The 24,892-nt window shown below is 39.4% G+C and overlaps 1 protein-coding gene across 4 annotated transcripts in view; it reads left to right on the top strand.

Annotated features, from left to right (window-relative positions):
• The first annotated feature begins 8,960 nt into the window (after nt 1-8,960).
• Nucleotides 8,961-24,892, top strand: part of quob (quattro b) — a 28,491-nt gene continuing 12,559 nt past the window's right edge. For all 4 annotated transcript variants that reach the window (XM_075460554.1, XM_075460556.1, XM_075460555.1 and 1 more), the window contains exons 1-3: nt 8,961-9,259; nt 21,755-21,952; nt 22,627-24,172. In XM_075460554.1, the coding sequence (XP_075316669.1) occupies nt 9,257-9,259; nt 21,755-21,952; nt 22,627-24,172 (1,747 nt within the window). In that variant the 5' untranslated portion in view covers nt 8,961-9,256. The remainder of the gene's footprint in view (nt 9,260-21,754; nt 21,953-22,626; nt 24,173-24,892) is intronic.

The raw sequence follows: 24,892 nt of genomic DNA on the forward strand, positions 1-24,892 counted from the left end.
TATATTGTATTTCTGTGTTGTGATATGTTTCTTCCTTACAGTGTGCTACAGTATAGGTGACCAGAAGGATTTAGCTATACGTATGAGGCAGGGGTGTTCTTTAACCTTTTAAATTAGATGGCTAAAAGCCAGGCACAGTATAAGTATAGTATAGTCAAAATAATATTACCTTACAAAGAGACAAGTGAGGAGAAGGTTGTGATGCTGTTAGAGCTGAGCCATGGTGCCATTTGGAATCACTTTTAATGACTACCGTCACCTGGCAGTAAGAGAGAAATACTTATCAGTCCTTGTTTGGTTCAGGCTTCTTCCCGTAGCTCAGCTTGTCCTTTTTAGGAGAGTCTGTTCCTGTGCTTTCAGTAAAGGGTCAGGTCTTGTTAATTCCAGATGCTTTGAAGTCAACAAATGAAATGTGGATGGCACACAAAGGGGAGAGCGTGCACTGCTTTCTTTTTGTGGGTCTTGTTGAGAGGCAAGTAACTTTTGCCTTGTGCATCTCAAGTTACAGTCACAACTGAGATAGTTGATGAAACATGACACCTAGTGGTGTCAAATTTACTCTGCAGGCTCAGATATTAGAAGAAGCCTTTAAAGGGAGTTCACATTACTTCATCCAAACTCTTGGATCCATGTATGTGCACTATACAAATATATATATTTTAAAGATATTGAAGACTGAGGTCTTTCCTTGGATTGTTTCTTCTTCTGTTCCCTTCTGTCTACTCACAGCAAATATATAGCAATGGTATTCTGCACCAAGAAAAAGGCACACTTGTAAGTATGTCTGACACTAAATCAAAGAGTACTAAATAATGTACGAATTGAAAGACAATCATTACCTAATATAGGAATATGAATGATCTGAAATAAGAAATAAACCAATAATTGTTTTTGTGTACAAGTTGAACAGAAACAAAAAAAACTGAAAGCAGGTTGCATGACATTATGCAGAATTTTTAGAAGTTTTTAATGCCCTGTGTCTTCAGACAGGATTATAAATTTGTCCAGTTCAAGTTCCAATTCATAAATCAGACAGATTGTCTTGGATATAATTTGATTATAATAAAAACAATGTAAATTTTAGAATAAGCTACAGTCAGGAAGAATGGGTTGGAAAGAGCAGGAGAAGTGAGCTAAAAAAAAAGAGCTCAGCTGGAATAAAAAACAAGCAGATGGTTGGGGGGAAAAAGCAAGAGTGGCAGAGGGAGCTTATCAAAGAAGACACAAGATGTTAAAAGAAAAATATGGAGTAAATAGCTGACAGAGGAGTGACGATAGATCAGGGGAGGTAAAGCATTTAGAAGCGGTCTGAGAGAAATGGTCAGAGGATAATGAGGAGACAGCTGATGAGACAGATACTGGGAGAGGCAAGGAAAAAGAGGGGTGGGGATAGCTGACAGATCAGATTTACACAGACTTGTGGTGACTCACTGGTATTTTAATAAAGTTACTTTATAGTCTTATTGTCTCTGTCTTTCACAACAAAATGAACACTACTGCTTAGACACATTTCACATTCTGTTAATCACACCATAAATTGGTTGTTGTTAAAACCAGTAGCCTTGCTTCCAATTCGTAAAAAAAAAAAGCCTTTTCAGATAAACTCTTTATCTGTCTCTCATTGGCCAGTTTCTTGTCCTCTCCTTTCGCATCTGGCAAGAATAAAACATTACAACCTCAGTGAACTACTATATGTTTACTCTTGACTGGTCATGTGTTAGCAGGAAGCATGGAGATATTCCCTCCAAGCTACTCCTTTCTCACACACACACCTGTTGTCCTCCGATTCACCTGAAACAACATTGTCTGCGTGTGCAGCAGTCTGTCTCAGCTGCATGTGTACTTCTCTCTGTTTCCCATGCCCCAGCAGCAGGCAGTGTTTTCAGATACCTCTTTCCCAAAACACCATTGTGTCAACAGCTTGGCTTACACAAACAAGCAGAGTTGAAAATTAAACCTTAAATGCTGTCTTGGTGTAGTATTCGTGGGCATCCTAATGATTGCTTCAACCCTGCAACTTCCTCAGAAAGCTTCATTGTGTATTATTATGAAATGTTTGAGAGCCCACAACAATGCTACAGTCGATTGAGCTGTGGCTTAGCATTTGCATTTGCTACGACACAGCAGGTACTGTGTTGTGTGCAGCCTCAGACAAAATTCTTTTCCACTGCCAGTACTTAGTACCTACAGGATTTTTCATTTTTGCAGGCCATCAGACTGATCAATTTATTGGTCTAGTATGGTATGAAATACATGAGAAATGGATTGCACTGACTTTGGTACAGATGGAATTTGCTAAAGGACAAAACTCAGATTGATTTCCTCTTTGTGGCAAAATCGGTCGTAGTTACCATTTTATCCGTTAACATACTGAATACAAGCAGACATTGGCATCTAACACTGCCATTCTAACAGTTAGCATGCTACCAGATATGGGAAAGGATCCAAGAGCACTCATGTTAAAGTGCTGCTACTATATGATAAATGCCTCGTTTCAATGAGCCTGTCATCAGCTAGAGACATTTATAATCCAAGCAGGAGATATTCATGAACTGGGAATTTGCTTTAAATTTTGGTGCAAAACGTAATCTTATAAATGTAGCTGATTTGTGTAATTGAAATTATATGTTAACAAGACTTTTAGGATCACCATTTCTGAACTGTCACAATGAAAAATTGGGGACTTTTCTGTTTCTTTAATTTAGCCAATAATGTGTGTGTCTGGATCTATGAGTAATTAGGTCTCCATTTATTCTATTTTGTTTGAAGTACACCCTGGCTAGGTCCCCAGCTGATATGGGGATAAACAGAGAGACAGACAACCATGAATGCTCACCTCTATAGTCAGTTTAGAATCACGAGTTAATCTAATGGCTTTTTTCCCCCTCTGGACTGTTTGGGAAAACTGGAGCCCAAGGAGGTAGAAAATGCAAATTTCACACAGAGAAGCCCAAGCTGAGATTCAAACCAGGAATCTTCTTCCAGTGAGGCATAGGTGCTGACCTCTATGCCACTATACCACTCCAGTATGGCAAGGCAATTTTATTTGTAGAGCACAATTCTTACACAAGGCAATTCAAAGTGCTTTACAGCTACATAAAATCACAAGAAGGAAATAAAATCATTCCAAAAAAACATAAAAAATAATCATTGATTAATTAATTTGAAAGTGAAGAGTGCAGATAAAATACTCTCAGTTGTCATATGTACAGCTAAATAGAACTGTTTTCAGGCTGGATTTAAACATTGTCAGAGTTGAGGCCTGTCTCACATCTTCTGGAAGACTGTTCCAGGTTTTAGGAGCATGAAACTGAAACGCAGCCTCACCTTGTTTAGTCCTGACTCTGGGCACCAGCAGGAGACCCCTCCCTGAGGTTCTCAGAGCCCGAGTTGGTTCATATGGCTCTAACATGTCAGAGATGTACTTTGGCGCTTGACCATGAAGAGACTTGTACACAAGCAGAGCTGTTTTAAAGTCTATTCTCTGAGCGACAGGAAGCCAGTGCAGAGACCTGAGCACTGGACTAATATGGTCGTATTTCCTGGTCAGGACTCGAGCAGCATGGTGGTTAGAATGATTTTATATAGAATATGAAAAGGGGAGGGAAGACTTCCTCCCAGCTCGATAGCCTAACAAAAAGGGATTACCAATACATATGTAATTTTGTAGACTCACTGCTCAGTGGGTCTACCCTGAGAGTTACACATATGGTAATAATCTACATTGTGTTGGAAGCCATACTTAATTTCTGCAAGTATTGCACAGAGATGAGAGATTTTGATTTAAATTAGGAAAACCATCACTGGAAAAATAATTACTTTGAAGAAGCTAAATTCCACGTCCTTAATAACTTCACAGCAAACTGATTTGAAACATCATTAAACCACAAACAGTCCTTATGAAATTACCCACTTGAACATGTGGTTCAAGCTTACAGAGAGGACACGGAACAAATCATTTCAAATTGTTAACGGTCTGAGAAGTCTTTCATGTAACATTCCTCTCTTGCAGAGTTTCTACGGTCCATTTCTCTCAGCATTTGATGTTAAGCCCTGACACAGATAGATTTAAGCTGTATCCTTAATTGCAGCTAAGTGGTAGTAAGTGGCATCAAAGCATATTGTTTTGTAAGAGGAATAGAAATAAATTTTGAGGATTTGTTATAAATAAGATTTTGGGATATAACAACTTGAGGACACTTAAAATCTGGGACATGAAGACTATTGTCATTACTAAGTGTTTCTGTAAGGAACAGCATTTCTTTATAGAATGAAAATTGGTTACAAAAATGATGCATTTGTATCCCAATGAGACCCTCACACAGTCTTAAAATGTTATGTCTCATTAGAAATTCTCAGTGGGAACAAATGTGTTAAAGTGGGCCAGATGGAAAGCAATTTAAAGTGTTGGAGGGGCCTCTGTCCTGTCTTTTATTAGCCGTAAAAATGGAGCATGATATGTAGAACTTGAAGGCTGTTGGACTAATAGTTTCACAGGTCATGAACAGTTGGGAACATTTCATGTCAAAATCTAACATACAAAGGCACCTGAATGAACAATGAGGGCCAGCAAACACAAATACAAACTTGCACAGAATCCCACTGGCACCCTTGGAATGTAGTCCTCCACAAAACACTTTGGTTTTTAAGTGCAGAGCAGCATGACACACTTCTCCAAACATGCCTTAAATCCTCTTAGAAGACCCAGAAATGCCTCAAATAGAAACACATCTGCGGTGTGGACAGATATTGAAGGAGAAGACTTCAGTATACAAGCCTTAGCTCTCTTTATCCTGACATGCAGGGGTTAACCAGGAAATTATGTCACAGTCACAGCAGCAGATCTCCAGACACTGATAAGATTGCTCTTCCTGGGATAGTGAAACAAGGTAGAGACAGATCACCCCTTTGTCCTCTTCTTTGCATCCTTTCATCTTGTCCCATCAAGATAGGAGTGATTACAGTCAAAAGCTACCCAGGCATTCATAACTGGCACAGAACAGTTTTTATTAATGTCACTGAGACAATGTTAAGTGTTTGGATGTCATCCAAGATTAGGATACACTCCTTGAACTAGCAATGCTGAAATAGCTTCCCCCCTACCTGTGTTAAATGAAAACCACATGTAACACATAAAGTTAAATGATATAAGCTCAGACAGCGAATTGGAGACGGCTAATTGATCCAAGAACTGATGCTGGGGGTAGATTGCTAAGAGGCAAGTTACTGCTTTCCCACTCTTTAATGGTGACTGCTGTGGGTACACACAGTGTGAGTCATACTTTATAGACTGTCAAGACTGTACACTGCTGTGTCTAAGTCTGCATGGGAGGTTATATGGGCAAATGCTGGTTTGAAGTAAATCACTGAAGGGGTCCCGCTCACTTGTCCTGGGAATCTCCCACTGGCCGGGAAGAATTAGACATGGAGAGAGGAAGCCAAGATGGAGCACTGAGTGTCTCATCTGTCTGTGTGTGTTTATAGAAATGAGTGAAGATGTTGTTTTTATGTCTATATTGGATCAATTGCAGTACACGTACATGTTTACGTGGCTTCTCAGCAAACCGGTAGGGGTGTGTGCTCTAGACTTCCTGTGTGGCATTATCTCCGGAACTCTTAACTCTCCATGTGAATTTCTGTCTCGTTTTGTCTGGTGGACCGTGTGCAAGCCTATATAAGTGTGTTATGTATAACCCTCTCAGATCTGCACATTCACTCACAAAGAAAAAGATCCACCTCCTACTGGTTTAGACAGACAGCCCATCTGGTTTTCATGTAGGGAGAGGGGTCTCAAAACTAAGTGTCATGCTGCTGTGGCCAAGTTTCATTCTGGCAGGAAGGCGGCCTGGATTGTTCTTGACTTTGTAAATGAGTCAGTGCTTCAAGGTTATCACAGATGTATGATTATGATATTTACGAGCATTTTGAATGACCAAGATGTTGATATGTTGGAGGTCATTTAGAGACAGTGAAAGCTTCACAGGTTATTTAGATTTTGATTTATTTCACTCAAAGTAATCTGTAATCTTATATCCACAACAGATGGTATGGCTGTATGAAATGTTTAAGGAGGTGTTACTTATACAAACTTATCATTTTACCTCAAAATTTGTTTTCAATTCCAATGTCCATAGTAACTTAAAAGTTTTTTGGTTTTTTTTAGCTTTTTCCTCTTTTTTCTTCCTTTTTTTTTTAGATTTCACTGCATTCAACTTTATTGTTTTGTAAATTTTGTAGTAATTAGTAATTACGTAGTAATGAAGAAATTGGGAGCCTTTATGATGACTGCACATTTTGCCTCGTGGATCATAGCTATTCTACCATTTGTTGTGAGACTGGGTTTGAAGTGATGCAATTAAGTTTCAGAACATTTTACTTTGCTTTGATAATGACCTTCCAAAATTAAGCCAGCTCTCACAAGCATTACTTGCTGGGCTTAATCTGCATGATCCTGCATTTTTAACAGTAATGTAAAAATTGGTACTTCAAAGAAGATGCAGAAAATGGACCAAATGTGTTTATGTTTGGGCAAGATTCAAACCTGAGTTTCAACACTCATGCAACGACTCAGGACGATTCTGGGAATCCATTCAAACCATATTTGAACCATGTTATTTGGCCAGCCGGATTTGGTTTGTTATGGGGCCAACCTATTTTGGCTGCACTGATCTAGGCTCTCACTAGCTGATGCTCATAATTTCTAGTCAAAGCTAAATGTCAGAAGGCAAAAAAGAAGCAGGAGAAGGCTTACCTGCCAGCAGCTAACAGCTGTCAAAGTTAAAACGTTAACAGCTGGCAGGGGACTAATAAATATTATTCTTGTTTTATATATCTTGTGTGAGTGAGTAAAGCAACTTTTGACTTGCTTGGGATGTCACAGTAAAAGCATTTGAGGTTTTTTAAAAATCACTTACCCATGCAATATATTTTATATATTATTAATATATTTTAGATAGATTTATGTGTGTCAGAAGCACATTACGAGAGTACATTATCTACTGCTGAAACTCATGTTATGTGTTAACATGGCCAACTCGTTTTTGCATTTACTAATTGCAGGAATCTTTCCCGCAGATCCTCAGAGGCACAAAGGATGACACATAACCAGCTGCACTAATGGTACAGAACTGACACTCATGACCTCCTAAATTTTTAGACTGCAGCGTTCTCAGCATTGTTTGAACGGATAAAAGTGGTTTAGGATATGTGTTGTATAGTATGAGCAGAAGTAACTGGGCTAACGTGGAAAACTTCAACTTCACATCTGTCTACAGTTATTTTTGCATATTTGTATGTTGTTTGCATTATATTTATCGTTGTTGCTGGGTTTCGTGAGAGTGAGCTGCTGAGACACAGATAGGTATTGACCAAAGTTTATTGGAGTCACAATGTTTGGAAGATGCATGTCTTCCTTTTACTTTCTTTTTTTTTTTACTTTTGTAAGCACTGGGTGAAATAATCTATCAGAATCTGTGTTTGTGTTTATGTTGGTGTAGTCTTCTCTTCTCCAACATCACCATCGGCAATATAAGCTTTGCTGTGTAAGCTATGCCCAGAAACACCGCAATCATCTTATTTTTGTGCGCTAATTTTGTGGTTAAAGCTGGTACAAATGATGTAGTTTCATGAGAGTAGTGGATCCCAAAAAAAGAGTTTGAAAGTGAAAAATTCCTGTGAATGTTCACTGCACCCCACGCCTTGATTGGACCGGTGCCTAACAGGAAGTCAAGACACAGTCAGAAGCCTAAAGCACTGTTCTTCTTTTTTCACTGCACTTTTTTAAAGCAAATACCCACATTGAAGACACACGCTGCTGCCATTGATAAAGACAGATAGAGAAACTGAGTACCGCATTTTAAGAACATCACCTTATTTTCACAGTTAAGAGTGAAAGAGAAATTAGCCCTTTTTCTATTTGTGAAAGAGAAACACATGAAGAATGTTCTGGAGAGAGCAGATTCTGCAGAGTGGGAAAACACTGATACCGAGAGAGACGGCAGAGAAGTTTTCTATTTTTGAAATATTCCTAGCTGCAACTTTACCTAAACATTTGATCAGTTTTCTCTCATCATGGTTAAGACATTCATAGACTTCTATGTAATTTCTGGAATTTGAATGTACAAACAGAGGTGGAGGCCAGCTGTGAGCTGATAGTCTAAACCACCACAGTCACATGCATTCTCTGGCCTTCAGCCGACAGAAATAAATGGCGGTGTGTCGACCTTTTTCCTCTAGGAATACCACTGTGATGAATCTTGCTTCCTGCAACAGCAGGTTCTGGGTTTGGTTCTTGTACACCCTCTATACACCTTTCATTTCCAGATTTAATGTAAATTGTGGTCCATAGGGTGTAGCCCTACATTCCTCTGAGCTAATGTGGAGGTATAGTGGCAATTTTCACATGCCTTCTGCTGCTTGGCTTGGACCTCTGCAGGGAATCCCTCTGTTGTCTCTCCCTTTGATATGACTCAAACACTGGGCAGTCTGCCGGAAGACAATTGCTGAACAGAGGATATGAGAAAGCCTGGAGCAGACAGTCTGTGAGGTAAAAGGGGAGAGAAGAAAGACTGACTTAGTCTTCTAAAAGCTCCCTGCGATTAAAATAGAAAGAAAGGGGCCACAAACGAGGGGCTGGATTTCTGTAACTCTTGGCCAAAAGAGTGTACTTGTATCTCTGTGCTCATGCAAGTATATGTTTACATGCATGGCAGACAAGAAAGCAGAAATGTTTATATTCTTATATGACATGCAGTGAGAGATAAAGCACAGTCAAAGTGTGTTGGAGAATGCTTTTTGAGGCACATTGTGTCTGTGGGTGTGTGATAAAGCCTGTATGTTTGAGAGAGAGCAAAAAACTCTGAAAAGCCTCCAGGGGGATTTCCTCTGAAAGGCAATGCTTTTCTCCTCCCCCTCTCAGACAAGCTCTCCTTCCCTCCTTCTCCCCTTCCCTCACCCCCGACACTCAGAGGAACCGGGGAAGCGAAAGAGAAGTGAAAGAGGAGCTGAAGGATCAACAGGCAGCTTCACAGTTGATGTGTCTCTGTGCCACATTCTCCAAAGAATGGAGTTGACTTTACTTATTTTTCAATCAAGACAACACGCTGTCATGTGGATGGTCTTCAGCCAGCTGCTGTTGTTGATGTACTAAACATGGCAAGTCTCCTCACTCTGAGCCAAGGGAGGCTGTTTGGAGAGGATTATCAGGACCAAAAATGAAAACAACTTTCTGCCTGTTAGAGGAGAAACTCGAACAAACATGGTAAAGTAACGTCTATTTTTATCTCCCGTGTGTCCTTCCTGTCCATTGTTATTTTTTTGGCTCTGGAGTCAAGGTGCTCCACTGACCCAGTAGCTACTAGCTCAGAAAGTGCGTTTCTGCTTGGACAAGTGACTTTGTTTGTGTCTGCGGCTTTGCTAACCATGTGTGGGTGAAGTTAATCACCGTGATATGTTGTTTACACACAAGCCCACCAAAAGACAAATGAAAAATGAGGAATAACTTTACTTTTAGGATTTCTTTTCCCATTGAAAAATATCATGCACTATACCACTGCATATTCTTTGCTCTCGTGTTATCTTTATTTGACTTTATCTGTACGACAAAAGTCTGCACATAATGAATGTAGGATCTTTTTCATACCCTGAGCGCAGTTGGTGGGACTGCTTTACATCAACAGCTCGCAGCATCTAAAGTTTTTTAAGTATCTGCAAACTGCCAAAGAAAGAGGGAGGCGCATTGTCTTTTGTTTGCACTCTGTAAGTCTTTTGATTACAACTTAGTTGATGCGGATGGCACACATACTTCAGTGAGTGGAGAGTGTTTTTTGTGAATAAAAGATTTGACTGCTTTGCATGAGCACATAATGGATTCTCTGGTTCAGTGTTTGAGTCTTTGAAAAGTTCAAACCAGAGTGCTTTTTACGACTGGAGAGGACTGGTCTAATCCCAGTCACAATAGATTCTAATCAAAGACAAGTGAGCCACAAGATTGCGACATGTTAGACAAACGGGTATGGAATTTTTACCCCCCTCTTATTTTTGCTGCTGTAAAAACTGTACATTAAAAACAATGATGCATACTTATCTTGTGGCCAAATGCACATTTTACATAAAATACCACACATTCTTCGGTATTTTCAGCTTTCTATTTACTGAACTTACATTTCCCCTTCATACAGAAATCAAACAAACCCATAAAATTTAACCAAGCACGCAAGATAAGTAATAGTTTTACAGCAAGTAGGAATGAAGGATGTTTGCAGAAGTTCAGACTCGGTTGATCATCATACCCCTTTCCCATCCACTGCAGCACACTTGTTGGAGCAGCTTAAACAGCCCTAGCTGTTTGTTTTACTTATAACATGAGTGATGTTTTCCTCTGCGACCACCCCGACTTACAGTCATATGAGCCTGCAGAGTCTAAAAAAATCTGATTACTGCACTGTGTATGGCCAGGAGTTTCTATCTTGGGTAAACACTCAACTCTCTAACAAAACCCAGATCCCTGTCTTGCCGGTGTGCATTGTATTTGCATTTAGTTACTGTGTGGCAATGACAAACAAGAGTCATTCATTCACTGGCAAGGTCAAGCACTTTCTTATAGAGGTCTTAGAGCAGCATGTGCTTTTTCTTTTCAGTGTACTGTAAACATGGGGATGTGGGTAAGTTCAATACGAGTTGGTCGATGAGTTAGTTAATAAAACCAAGAGCATGATGGCAGAAAGAAACACGTAATTTAGATAATGTCTGTCTCTATTAATCTTACCTCCCCGCCAAAACTATCTGTATCTTTAGCTGTTAAATGATCCACTAGGTCAATGTTCACAAGTTTGCTTAAGTGTTTCATGCTGGGTAGTTGGTTTATTGGACATTTTCTTTTGCTAAGAATAGCCTAGTTATATGCATGAAATAAGCAAGACTCAATGAACAGTTTAGCAGCTAAGCTGCGAACTACAAACTGTAAACAGATGAGCTGGTAGCTACAAAAATATCACCTTGAGTAGAGAGAATTCAGTTATACATTTCAAGTTTATCTTAACAAGCAACCCCTTTCCACACACATGACGTTTTCTGATCCATTATTAATATGAAATATTGATTATTGCAGCTTTGAATCTGTAAATTGGCGTTTCAGGCTGCATGCATACGCTGATTAGACTGTTGTATATTATATTAGCTTATTGCATACTGTGGAAGAGTATCCAGTATCCCTTAGTTTGACTTAGGGCATACTGACCTGGCTTTACACAGTCACAGCTGTGACCCTTTTTGTGAGATCCATGAGACAGTTATAAAAGGGTTCCTGCACTGCCTATAAAAAGTCAAATCTCATCCTTAATTCAAATTATATGTGTACTGCTGTTCTTGCTATGACTTTACCAAATCTCTACTGAGACAAACAGGTATTATTTAAATAGTGACATGGCCATGGCTATGTGATCGGATCATGCTGAACATAAAAGGAAAACAGTTTTTTTCCCCTGCAGTTTTGGGAAGAGAAACCAATTTCATGCAGTGATTCAATACATGACACCACTGCTGAGATATGATATCACTTCATCTTTGGTAGCAAATCTCAATTGACTGTCATAGACAAATACTTTTAGAAATCCGATAAAAATTATCTTTATGAGATTTGGTGTGAGGATGGCCTGTTTCAAGTTTGGCCTGTGAGAAATCTTTAAATATTTGAATGAAATTTAATATGGCAGTTGGAACAGTATGGCTTAAAGTTAATGGGATCTCTCATGTTATTGCCAAACACAAGAATTACATGTTTTAAGACAAATATATTTGCAGTTGAGTAAAGCTGGTTTTTACTTGTAGTGCCTCTTAGGTCAATGTTAATCCTTGGTACAGTCTAGTTTTTGTTTAGCACCTTTGCCACTAATTTCCATTGACTGTGAAGGAAAAATGCTTTTAAAACTCCAAAATCTGTATAACAACATTTGTGAAGCTTGGTATGAAAATAATTTCCCCTGATATTGGTAAACATGGGAAAAAATATGAAATCAATATGCTGGAAATAGACATCCAAAGATGCTTCGAACCCGCTTTTAATTAAAGAACCCAGTAGCCTACCTGCCTTAACTAACATAAAATATCATGAAAAGAATCAGGGTAATGTTCACTATCACTGTGCCAGGTGAGCTCTTCTACCAGACTCCAAAATCAGGAAAGGACACATGGAAAAGAAAAGACACACTTTAGATGCTTACAAAGCTTTGTTGCTGGCCCCTCGATTATAGACATCTGCCTTTTGGAGCTGTGTGATCCAGAAAAGTTTAATTTTTCTTCAGTCAGCAAGTCCACATTCTGGAGCTGTGAAGTGTATTTTCAGTATGTTTATTATCTTTGTATAGGAAAAGTGGGTCAAACTCAACAGACACTTTGTTGTGCATTTCAAAACAGTGTCATAGCAATGTGTTCTTGGAAAAAAATGTGCGTGCTTAAACTATTTGTGAGCCAGTTCTCAGCATGCATTAAATCTTGAATTGTTGGAGCCATTGCAGCATTACCTAATAAGCACACATGCTAACACATCCTATGTGTAACAGATTAATGGACTTCACAAAACTCCTTTAACATGTATTACTTTGCTAATTTCTTGGTCAGTTAGATTAATCTCATTGTGGGAGCCATTAGGGTGTTTTTCAGTTTCCTAAAAGAAAACATTAAACATTTTATTCCTGATAATTTTCCAGATGTCTTTGTTGGCTCACATTAAATGGGAGTGGTTATTGAAAGAATCAGCTGTGGAGACATTAAAGAAAAAAAAAAATTCTGTGGGAGCTTTTTAAACACTATATTTTTATTTCTCTTAAATGTACAGGTGGAAAGACGCCATTTAATCTTTTACTGAAGTGCTTTATAGCATACCAGTGCAAACACTGCTGAATGTCTTTACCAGTCATCTTCGTGGACATTGGGCAACTCATTTGACTTATTGCCTATCTGATCCTGTGGTTGCATGACAAAAGACAAAAGAAAGAGAATATTTTATTGAGTCTTTCCACGCTCAGGGTCCCAGGGTTGTTTAAGGATGCAGGCAAAGTTTCAGCTTTATAAACTCTTTTTTCATTGATGTCACACTTGACATGAATTGTAGCTGTGAGTCAGAGAATGTTTTTCTGAAAGAGATGACAGCAGAGATTTATGCTGGATTCTAACACATTTGGTTCATTATCCCACGAGTTTCTTCCAGCATGACTGTCTACTGCAGTGCTGTTTTGAGTCGTTCAAGTTGCAAACTTTGTACTCACTGCTCATTACGAGCAGATTCAGGTTGAATTAATGAGCCGTTTGAGTAATTGAATCCCAACTCACCCACAGACTGTTGAAACTTTCTAGTTTGGCATTCTTGGAGACAAAGAAAAGGTGGCAATCAGAAATCTGACAGTATTTATGTGCTCTTTTACAAACAGAGCTGGGGTTCCACTGAACAACAAACTTTATGTGTGAACAAAACATGCAGTTTACTCTTGGCAGAAGGAACTTAAAGACATGACATAGGAATTTTGTCTCATAGGAGCTGTGTTATTCATCAAAAGGATTTTGGGTGGCGAATGAGCCTCTCTTAAACAGAAGGCAGAGCTGTGTCATCACCAAACAGAGAATACTGAATGTTTATGAAGGAGTAACTGAGAGACCCTGGTCACATGTTTTTGATTCCGATATGGATAAGACTGTGACTAATTCTGCTATTTTGATTATGACTATGCGATTGCTCCAAGACACAACATTGTTTTAGTTTTGGGACTTGGTGGAAACCAGTAAGATCAAAGCATGCTCTGAAAAAACATTTACTATGACTCTTTTGAACCACAATTAAAGAGAAAGAAAGATGAGATAAAGAGAATCAAATGAGTATGGTTGTAGGTGTCATAAACCAACCCAGCCACTGGTTAGGCATTGACATTACATGTAAAACCTCAGCGTTTCTGAAACCAATGTCACAGTCTTTGGGAGAAATGCACAGGACATTAAAAGGCTGTAACTGAGGCAAGATCATGACTTTTCTCATCTGAAACCAAGTCGTTTTATTGCTTAAACTCAGCCAAGCAGTGAGTGAGAATGAAAGTAAATGATGAAATGAAAAAATACAATAGTCTTGGAGTGGACTCAAAAGATACAAGAACTCAGTGTCTTTGGCAAAAATAAACGAGTTGAACTTTAGTCTCCAGGGCAAAGATACAACATCCAGTGGTGGATATTTTTCTGGCTGATGATGAGACACGGGCTTTTCCAGAATAAGAGAAATGATTCAAGAGACAAAGAGCTCTGAGATAATTTGCATTTCTGGAAACCTAAATTGACAGCGCTGTATTGTGGCAATGTTTTTGCTTTTTCCTGTGTCAGTAATGTGACTGTCTTTTGTTAAGGTGAGTTGGTCAGCTTTTAGATGTATCAACAAGACTGTACATGCCATAATCAGGTTAATGGCAGGTCTTAACTGTCGCTGGAGGTGGAGTGAGAGTCCACTTCTTATGAGGAATTTCAAGAGGCAATCAGAAAAGAGAAATCCACACAATGCTTTCAACATGCCACATTAAGAGCTGTGTCCTCTTAGTTAAGGTTAACCTCTCTCACGATCCCATTGTTGTCAACTTAACTTTGCTAATCTTGACTCGTCGTGGTGATGACACAAATACACATCGTGCGATACATGTCTTGACAGTTTGTTTATACTCTGGCTAAAATTTGCGGGAAAACCTTGTTTTCTTTTAACCACAGCCTGGGGCAGGTTGGTGAAACCTATAATTATTTGCCCAATAGCAAACTCTGCAAAAAAAAACCTTGGGGAGTCTGAATGGTGGACAAGACAAAGAAAGAGTGAACCCTTAAAACAAATGCCTCTTGTTCATGCTAGCATTACCATTCAGGTCAAACAATGACCTTTGTTGGAGACTGAAGCTCTTTCTAGAGTTAAATCACAGGCTGCGCTGGACAATAATGAAGGGAGAGGGAATCCCCTTGCAGTGAATGTGAAGAGGAGGCAGTGGTGGAATGTGGTCAGCTGGACATCGATCAAAAGCAGCAGTCTCTGCAGAGCTAGATAAAGGTTTGGGATTCATGCTTAACTAAACGCTTTGCAGAGGCTGATTGTTTTAGTCAGATACTTTTGTAAATAGGTAGCAAATCTCTGTATGGGCTAGTCACTTTAGTATATAAAAGGGAAAAATAACTGTTATCATTATGTAGAGAAATTATCCATTAACTTTAATAGTCTTTTGAATAGTCTTTGATACTGTTCAATAACAGTTATTCAAATATGTGAAAGTTGCACAATTATACAGGAAAGCAATGCAAGGTTACAAGAGGGCACAAGACCATGCACTCTGTGTGATTGCTGTGTTAGCAAAGGGAGGCATGTAAACAATGACGAAGATGGCATGTGAAAACTGTGGGCATGCAGTGTGGTCACACAGCCGACATTAAATATGTCAACAGCAATGTTACCTCACTGCAATGTGATCACTGTGACACCATTTGTGGTTAGCAAATGTTCACAACTATTCCATATGTTCCCACGGTGTTACAGGTACAAACTTTACCCTGAGAAGTTTTACCCTAAAGTTCTGGATGAACACTTTCAGATCAAAAGCAGCTTGCGTAATCAATTCTGCAAGTAACAAACTAACATTATGCTTCATATGCCTAGTTTATCTAGGATTGTACAACTGATTGGAATTATTGTTACAAATGTGACTTTGATTATATATGTGATTGATTAAAGGTTATGTTCACAGTTGTCAAACAAATGGGACACAATTTGCTCCTTTGTTCTTTGCTTGTCATAGAGGAATTCAGACTGAACCTTTTAAAGTTCAAGATTGTTTGACATGTCTGGTAATGCCTGAGGTAATGAGATACATAAGAACTCACAACACCAGCAGTCACCCTCCCTCAATTAATTTAGCTGGTTAGGCAGTCTGAACTGGGTCCAGCTGACTTAAGCTAAGGTTATCTCAAGAGTTGCTCCTTTTAAAGCTGGATTTGAAATCTGGAAAGCTTAAAAAACAACTTGGTTAGGGTTCAGAAAACATCATGGCTTCCCTAGAAATAGAACCTCTACCATCTTAAAATAAACTTTCTAGTTTTCTGTTTTTTTTAGTCCCAACTCTCAGCAAACAACACCAGTTGAGGCACAAAATAAACCTCCCTCTGTAAGAAATGACTTTTAAAGTTATGTATTATTATTGTTAAATGTCCGTATGAAATTGTATGATTTGTGTTCATCTGTATGAATTAAATGATTCAATTTTATGCATTTTTCACAATTTACCTCTAATTCATTAGGTTTTTCTCCTCTATTATAAATAAATCTAATACATTTGTAGGATCTTCAAAGATATCTGTGCATCTATGCCAGCACACAGCCAAACTGCACCCACTGAAACAAAACACGTGGACTGAAATAACTAAATTTCCCAGCTCTCTGAGCTGTGTTTTATTAGATATGACTTCAGGTTTACCATTAGCTTTGAGAAATACAGTAGAACCCAAAGTTCAATGGCTGCAGTCAGTCTAAAACAGCTGCGATGCATTACCATTCAAGAGCCTGCCTCAAAGGTATTCTGCTCTCCATTTCATCTATTGTGACAGATGTGCCCAATCAGAAAAAAGGAAGGAATACTTTCCAACGGAGGACATGCCATAACTACAAGGGTGCTTAGATTGAGAATACTGTAAGCTCTCAAATATTGATACTGATTTTATTCCAACATCCTACACTATCTGCTCTTGGTCAACATTAGCTCATTTGAACAAAATCACCTTGTAAATAAATGAAAAATATAGTTTAACTTACTCTAAATTAAATGTTAAACAAAGTTGAAAAATCTACTGAAATATTCTGATGATGATAAACTACTGCTGGAAATGTATCACATTTTGTTTCTAAAGTGTTATGTTTAAAGCGTGCACAAATGCTTCTACATCTGCCAAACTGTCCCAGTGTTACCCACTGTGAGGTCTTTGAAGCTGCTGTGTTTACCCTAAGCTCCTCTGGTCCTGCTTCAGTCATCAAGGTAAACAAAAGAGGGAGCTAATAGCAGAGCCCTTTGTAGGACTGGGAGATTACTGTAACACAGCAGGCTACTGAGAACTGACTGCGTGAATAGCACTCATGCTGTAGTTGGCAGCGAAGACCTCTCTAAATCCAAAAGAAGTGCCAGGTCCTTCTTTTCAACTGTCAGTTCAGCATGGCGCTTGTGACTTTTCTTCATAACTAATGGTAGCATTTTATAATCTAACAATTTTACATATCAGTACCTGTTTAGTGTTGAATGAGAAAAATCTTCAGAAAGATATTTTACAGCTCTCTCTAGCACCAATCTGAAATGTGACAGATGCTTAACATTAAACTGTCTAAAGAGGAGGATGTTCTGAGGATGTACTTTGAAAGTGAATATGTAGGGTAATTTTATGCAAATTAGTAGCATCTGGAAGCATTTGTGAGTCTGACAAATACTTTTTGCATTTGTATTTATAATTCCGTGTTTTTGTGTGTTTTCAGGGGATGATTACGTAAAACTCCTGAACACATTTGGGTTATTATTTTTGGTTTGGTGCATGTGATGCCTGAACTATTGACATAAATTTTTCAAACTCATGCTGAACTGAAGAATCCTTTCAGTCTTTAATTCTATCTGGCGTAGCTACAATTTCATTTGTCCAGTTCTTCTGTATTGCACCTCTGGGCTGCACGGTGGTGTGGTGGTTAGCACCGTCGCCTCACAGCCAGAGGGCTCCCTGTATACCTGCTCCGGGTTCTCTCCTGGTACTCTTGCTTCTACCACCCAAAAACATGCACGTCAGGTCGATAAGTGACTCTAAAGCCTCATTTCCACTATGCAGCCCGGTGCGGGTCGGTTCAGAACGGTACGGTACGGGTCGTTTTGGGGTCAGCTTGCGTTCCCACTGTACAAAGGGGACCCTCAGGGGTGGGCGGGCGGAGTGCGTGCCGAAGCGTAAATAACAAATAACATCCATAATTTCGAACCACCTCCAAGCTTCTTCGGCTTAATGCGACACTGGCTCGCGGTCCAGTTGAAACCACTCTCTGCCATTTTTGCTGCAATCAGCTGGAAAACGTTTTCATTTCGCACAGCGCCATCGAGCTCCCGCTGCACTGCCTCCTCACCAACAACGGAAAGCAGAGCCTGGAACTGGTCCTGTGTGCTAGGTACCCCAAGCAGAAGGCTTAGAAAAATGGTAACGGGTTCCATGGGACCGGTACGCTTTCGTGGTAGTGGAAACACTGAAATAAGCGAACCGTTCTGAACCGACCCGACCCGACTGCATAGTGGAAACGAGGCTATAATTGACCTCAGGAGTGAGTGTGAGCTCGGATGGTTGTTTGTCTCTGTGTGGCCCTGTGATGAACTGGTGACCTGTCCTGCCCTGCCTCTCACAAAGGAATCATTTTGGCAGCCATATAGTTCAGTATTTGAAATTTCTTTTGGATTGTTTTTTTTCTAAACAATATAAATGGGATTTTTAAAAACATATTAATTAAGAAAAACAGTTTTCAAATTTCACAATTTAAGCATGGACTTAAAGATTAAAGGCACATAGCCTGTTTTATATGACAAATTACAGCTAACTGACATCCAAATGACAAGACCTGTTTGACTTTAGTCGTCATGACACTGGCTGTTTCACTAATCCACTCTGATCTCAGATCTCATAACACCCCCAACTCAAAGCCATGCTTATGATCAAGATGGTTCACCAAAAGTGCTTTAAAGATGCTCTCCTTTCATCTGAATAGTTTCCATGTGTTTAGCTGGTCTTCACCAATAGCACAGCTGGTTTTAGTATTTTGTCCATGCAGGCATTCAGAAGAATATTCAAAGCAGACCTGTTCTTACAGCAAAAATCAAGTGCCATGTGTACAGCTTGACACAAGCGGTGTCACAAACAGTCGTGTCTTTATGTGCATTTGTGTTGAAAAAAGATGCTGCTTTGTCACTCTGCATTAGATCTGATGCTAACTCTGGTCAGCTTCAATTACCAGGGTGGCCGCGGGTCCTTAAAAAGTCTTAAAAAGTCGTAAATCAATTTTCCTGAAAATAAGACCTTAAAAAGTATTAAATTGTCTTAAATTCAGATTGCATGGGTCTTAAATATTTGTGTATTTTTCTTTTTGCTCTAAAGGAACAGTATTTTTATTTTTTATTTTTAATATATTTACTTGATTTTATAAGCATTTGTTCATGGGACTTAAATGTTCTGAAAATATTGTAATAACTTTAATTTAGGACAGTGATGACATTTTTGTGATCTTTTCGCATGACACACATTCAGTCGATGTTCTTAAACTCAGCCGTCATTTGTCATTTTACCATACTGTCAGTGTGTTTACTTGGAAATACTTGGTATTTCCATCGTACGTTTGGTCTTAAATTTCATTTAGAAGTGGTATTAAAAGGTCTTAAAAAATATTAAATTTAACTTGTTTATACCTGTATACACCCTGATTACAAAAGCTCAATTAAATCTATCAAGGTCAGACATGAAGCAAGCTGTGTTTAGTCATGCAGGAAAGACTTAATAAACTCTATTTTAAAGTTTAAAATGGTCAGAATAGGCTTGCTTATTAATTTTTTTGTCCTTGCTGATATTACCTTTTAATGATAAAAAAGTATAATCCAACAGCGTGCCCATGCAAAGTACTTTATTTTCTTTTGTTTCTCACTTTAAATCCCAAAAGAGATTCTAAATCATCACAGCAAATGGTCAAAGGTTTGGAAAACCATCTGCCATTTTGCAGTGAAGAGCATTTGTTTCGGACTTGTTTTGGCTCCTTGTAGTTTTTTTTTCTCCCTTTTAATAAGTGATATTTAAAACAAGTTACGTCTAAATAAACATTCACCTTTGTAATTCATTGTCTCGGTTACCGGTTCTCACACAAGTGTGACCACACATGGAACTTGAAAGAGCACCCTTTATGTGAAGCCGTTGTTGAGAATATCTTAAAGGCCAACAGATTAACAAAAGTATGAGTAAGAATCACATGATCTGGCTTTTGAGGGCAGAACGGGCTTCTTTAATATACTTATTTTAAACTTTTTTTAACATGTCAAAATCATGATAATATTAACTGAAAATATTAAAAGCAGGTGTCCAAAAATAAAACACTTGAGTAAATTGAATAGTTATTTAAACTGTTTATCAATTCTGAAATCAGTATTTTGATCCACAACAGTTGGAATCACATGGTTTTAATTATGTAATACAAGGGAGACTGTAATGGAACATTTATTTGCCCTGAAATTAATATTCTTCTGGTTCACATTCCTTCACGTGCCTCAGATATGGAGTCCAGGACTGGTCTCAGACAAAACAAAATAGATTAATAAATTAATGAAAATAATGATCTTGCAAGAGCAGTGTACGACTGAGAATAAACAGCCTCTCTGTCTCCTGGCTGCTCCACAGATTTGTGTGATGCTTAAAGAGGCGGAGTGGAACTTCTTTCATCGGTTTGCTTATTCTTGTTACTCATATTCTTCATGTTTGATGTTTAAGTCAGAGGGGGTGCTGCTTCAGTGCTTGCCAAGAGTGTTATCGTCTCCTCTAACCCGAGCACTGAACAAATAAAGAAACGGAAGTCTGAGCCTGGAAAAAACAGCTGTCTATATGCACCGCTCCCCTGCTGATTTTGAGCAATCATTGTGAATACTGATTATGACATGAAATTCCAAAGGAATAATGCCGTATATACATTGGAGTGGTTGGATTGCTGTTGTGTACCATAACATATTTAGTTAGTAAATCTGTGTCTTGACAGTTTTCTGAGTTTTGAATATTGAGGAATGTCATTAATTCCATCTCCGCTCATATATTTACCGTCTATCATTTTCCTTAACTAAGACATGACCTCCTAGAAAAAATAGGTGAGCTTTTTTCTAAAATCCCAGCTGTTTGATCAAATTTTAATTTTGGGTGATTTTAAACAGAATGCCATCGGTCTCACTTGCACAAAAGGTCACGCGCTTGATATAATATTTTCCAAAAATTGAAATGGCAGAGAAACAACTGCTGATGATGCTACCATGTCATCTAATCATCTATGATGATCTAACTTCCGTTTTCAAACTGCTAAACTGAATCAATGATAGTTATTTTGATGTTTTTCAAACTAAATGGAGACTAAACTGGAATTCTTGTTGGTCTAAATAGGCAGAGGCAGAAAAAAAGCTCATAGCTGTTTCACTCTCTCTGAAACACGTGAGCAAGTCAGAACCCCTGATTTTTTTTATTATTTTTTTTTTTTACGCTGATCTCAGTTTTGATGCGCACATTTCAAACTGACTCAGAGAAATCGATTCATGTATTCATTGCAAGCAGGTTTTTGACGACTGTAGCGCTTTATTTGCAGGATTATCAAATCAATCGGGACAATTTCAACTCATTCAGAATACAGCAGCGAGAGTTCTTACATGAACACTGAAATTTAAACAAATCACTCCAGTGCTAAAATCACCTTTCGAATCCTACCACTGGTTTATAAAGCACTTAATCCAAAAACAACCTATTGTTTCCAGCTAAGCCCTGTCTATTAAGAGTGTTGTCCTCAAGTGGCTCATTTTAGATTCATTATTCGATAATTGCCTGATAAAAAGGACAGTCTGTTATAATATAAAACTTAATTATCTAAATGTGTGTTTTTACTTCATTGTTGACAGTAAAATAAACATCAGCCCAAACTGAAACTTGCTCACCTTCCTCTCTTCTTGTCCCACAGAATCCAGAATCTCTGGACCTGTCTATCCAGAGTGCCTTGTCGGCCCTCTTCCCACCATTTGAGGCCACAGCACCCATCGTCCTCAGCCAGCTGTTTCGCACCATTGATGAACGTTACCACGGTGATGCACTGCAGTGCCTGCTGGACTTCCTCATTCCCTCCAAACACCTGCTGGAGAGTGTCCAACAGGCTGCATGTGTGAGTATAAATTCATGGAGGCTCACACATGAACCCTTACTCTCTCATCTTTCTTACACTGCACCTTGCTTGCACATTTCTTTTTTAAATCTGTGAGAGATACCATTACAAACGAGTGTTCATTCAGAGGAACTCATTGTATGTTTCAAAATGTGCAGCAGCTAGATCAACATTTGGATGTTGCAGAAGAGACTCCGCTCTTGCAAGGAACGTAAAACAAATATGTTGATTAGTTCAATTTAGGTGATATTTACAAATATGAATGAATTTGCATGTATCGCCCAATTTGAATAAGAATTAATCTAAGCTAATTGCTTTGCATAGTCACAGTACTGTATGCGTCAGTAAAGTGACAATATTCAGACGACAATGGCTATCCTTCACATTTGTATAAAGTCACTTTAATTTGTAACTACCCTTTAGTTAATACACTGATCTCTTAATATGTTGCAATTGTTAACGGCAACGGAAGACATTTCACACAATTCTGCTCTGACAATTTGATGTGAATCTTCCTAAATGCAAAACGGGAAAGGACAAAAACATAAACACAAAAATATAGAAAAATGCAGATATTTAACATTCTAAAACAGTTAAAGTTAGACACTGTCTTAAGTTGAGTTGTTTGAATTTTCTGTATCACACTGTATGATTCTCCATTGATAATTTCCTAGGCTGGATACTCTGATGTGGTTTTCCGCCATGAAGGCTGGCCTCTGTGTCTCCATGACAAAACTGTTGTCCAGTTAGCGCCTGTGAACCCATTGCTGTTGCGTCCTGGAGACTTCTATCTCCAGGTTGAACCCTTCGGTGACCAAGCGGCACGGATTGTCCTCAAATGTCTACTGGAGGAGGGAGGTCGGGAAGTTGAGGAGACCCCCATTCCTGAGACTTCTTACCCCAGCATCTTCACCGGAGACTGGCTGCTGGACATCAATGAAGGACGCCATGGGACTCCTCTGTCACGTTGTTTGCTTTGCACAGACCAAGGAGTAATCAAGTTGCCTTGGGACAAAATTGCCATCCCTGAGTTTTTAGACAAGCCTAAGCTCCTGCCCACCTGTGTGGAAGCACCTCCCGTGTCAAACCAGATGTCAGTTCCATTCCATTTTAACTCCTCCACCCTCCCAGTGGAAGCTGTGATTCCTCCAAATGATCTCAGGATGTCAGCGTCTCTGAGACCAGTGCACTCTTCCAGACTCATCAAAATGGAACACGCAAGACGAGGTCCCAAAGCAGGCTCAAAACCATTAATCAAACCTGTGGGTTGGGTTTCTCCTAATACCTGGGAGACTCACAACTACCAAGAGATAGAAGGGGATTATGTAGACCTGGTGGATATCGCCAAAGGGAAGGAGTTTGTGGATCAACAGAAAAACAGCCAAGTAAATCCACCCAATTCAGTTTTGCTCAAACCTGTCAGACCGCCCCCACCTGTACCACACAGGAATAATGAACCGTGTGGACGTACCTTTCAGTGTACAGGGGAGCCCTGTACACCATGCAGCCAAAGAAAGCTGGGGCAGGAGCTCACAGATCAAGACCTGAAGTGTAGGTACAGAGACTCCTACCTAGCAGCACTGAGAAATCCTGTCCCTTTTGAGAGGGGGAGTGTAGACCTTTTGGCAGCACTGGAGGAGGTAGGCCTGAGTGAAGAGGCGGACTTAGGACCCAGAGCCACATTTGCAGCACAAAAAGACCACCAAGAAAACTTCTGTAACCACTGTAAAAAACCTGTAACAAGCAATGAATACTGCCAGCACAAGCAATGCTGTGAGCGCACACCAGAGAACTTTGTGTTACACCATCCCTCTAGTTCTGAATCAGAAAACCCCATAAAGGAATCACCTGCCATTTTGAAATCAATCCCTGGTTTGAGCCCTGGTCAGAGAAGTCAGACTAAAAAAAATTCCCACCAGTTAGGACATACTGCTTGTGTGCATCCAGTATCAGATGTATGTTTGCCAACTTGTGATGGTGACTTAAAATCACAGCGGAAGGGGGACATTGAAAAACCATCGGGCAAACACAAAGTTAAAGTGAGGTCTCTGTCCACTGTGTCAGATACTCCTACAGGGAACCCTGTTCTCTTTAAACTCAGCAACAGGAGCCACAGCGATATTTGCCCTGAAACAGTCACAGGTATCATCCAATGTCAAAAAGGCACACAAGTGGATCAGGAGACTGCAAAGCTGGAAAGACGGGAAGGCTCAAAAAAAGGTAAGAAGAGTCAAGAAGTAGAATTGAAACTTTTGAGCTTGTCTTTCAGCCATTTCACTTCAGATTTCCTTTAATCCACAGCTGAGACACATCTCCACAATGTTGGAATTGTGTGCACACAGTCATTTATAAAGATCTGCTGCCGAGTTCTTAAAGAGTCTCAACATTCATGCCAAACAGAGTGCATCAAACTCAACCTTGACCTCACATGTTTGACGGAATGTGCTCCACAGAGGATCGCGCTTCATAACAGCTCTTCAGAAAGAGGGTTCGAAAGTCAAAGATCAGACTCCAGCCTGATCTTCCTCTAGGGATTCTCCCACTGCTTTCAGAGTTCCCCAGCAGTATGGTTTCACATTCACGTCATTCCTGTTATCAAGGGAGTGAGCGGAAATAGCATTCTGCACTCTGGTGAAAGAGAGGGTCTGAACCCACTGGGTTAAATGGGAAAAAGCAGAGCATTCCTCTAATGTAGAAAGACAGCATGACATGCAAGGAGGAGGTTTCTCTGTCCTCTTCAACTGCTTGCATCCACACACATGCCCTCAAAGGGGCAAGTTGAGATCTTGAGTGGAGACGTGCTTGTCACGGACTATTAAAGTGGCAGAGGGGGAGAGTACAGACAAGGCCTTGTTGGCTCTGAGGGGCAGCTAATTAGGATGTTTAAATCAAAGCCACGTTTAGTAGCCAGACTGCTGCTATGTTTTGTTACAGAGATTA

Source organism: Odontesthes bonariensis, chromosome 3 (genome assembly GCF_027942865.1).
Source record: "Odontesthes bonariensis isolate fOdoBon6 chromosome 3, fOdoBon6.hap1, whole genome shotgun sequence".
Lineage (NCBI taxonomy): Eukaryota > Metazoa > Chordata > Actinopteri > Atheriniformes > Atherinopsidae > Odontesthes > Odontesthes bonariensis.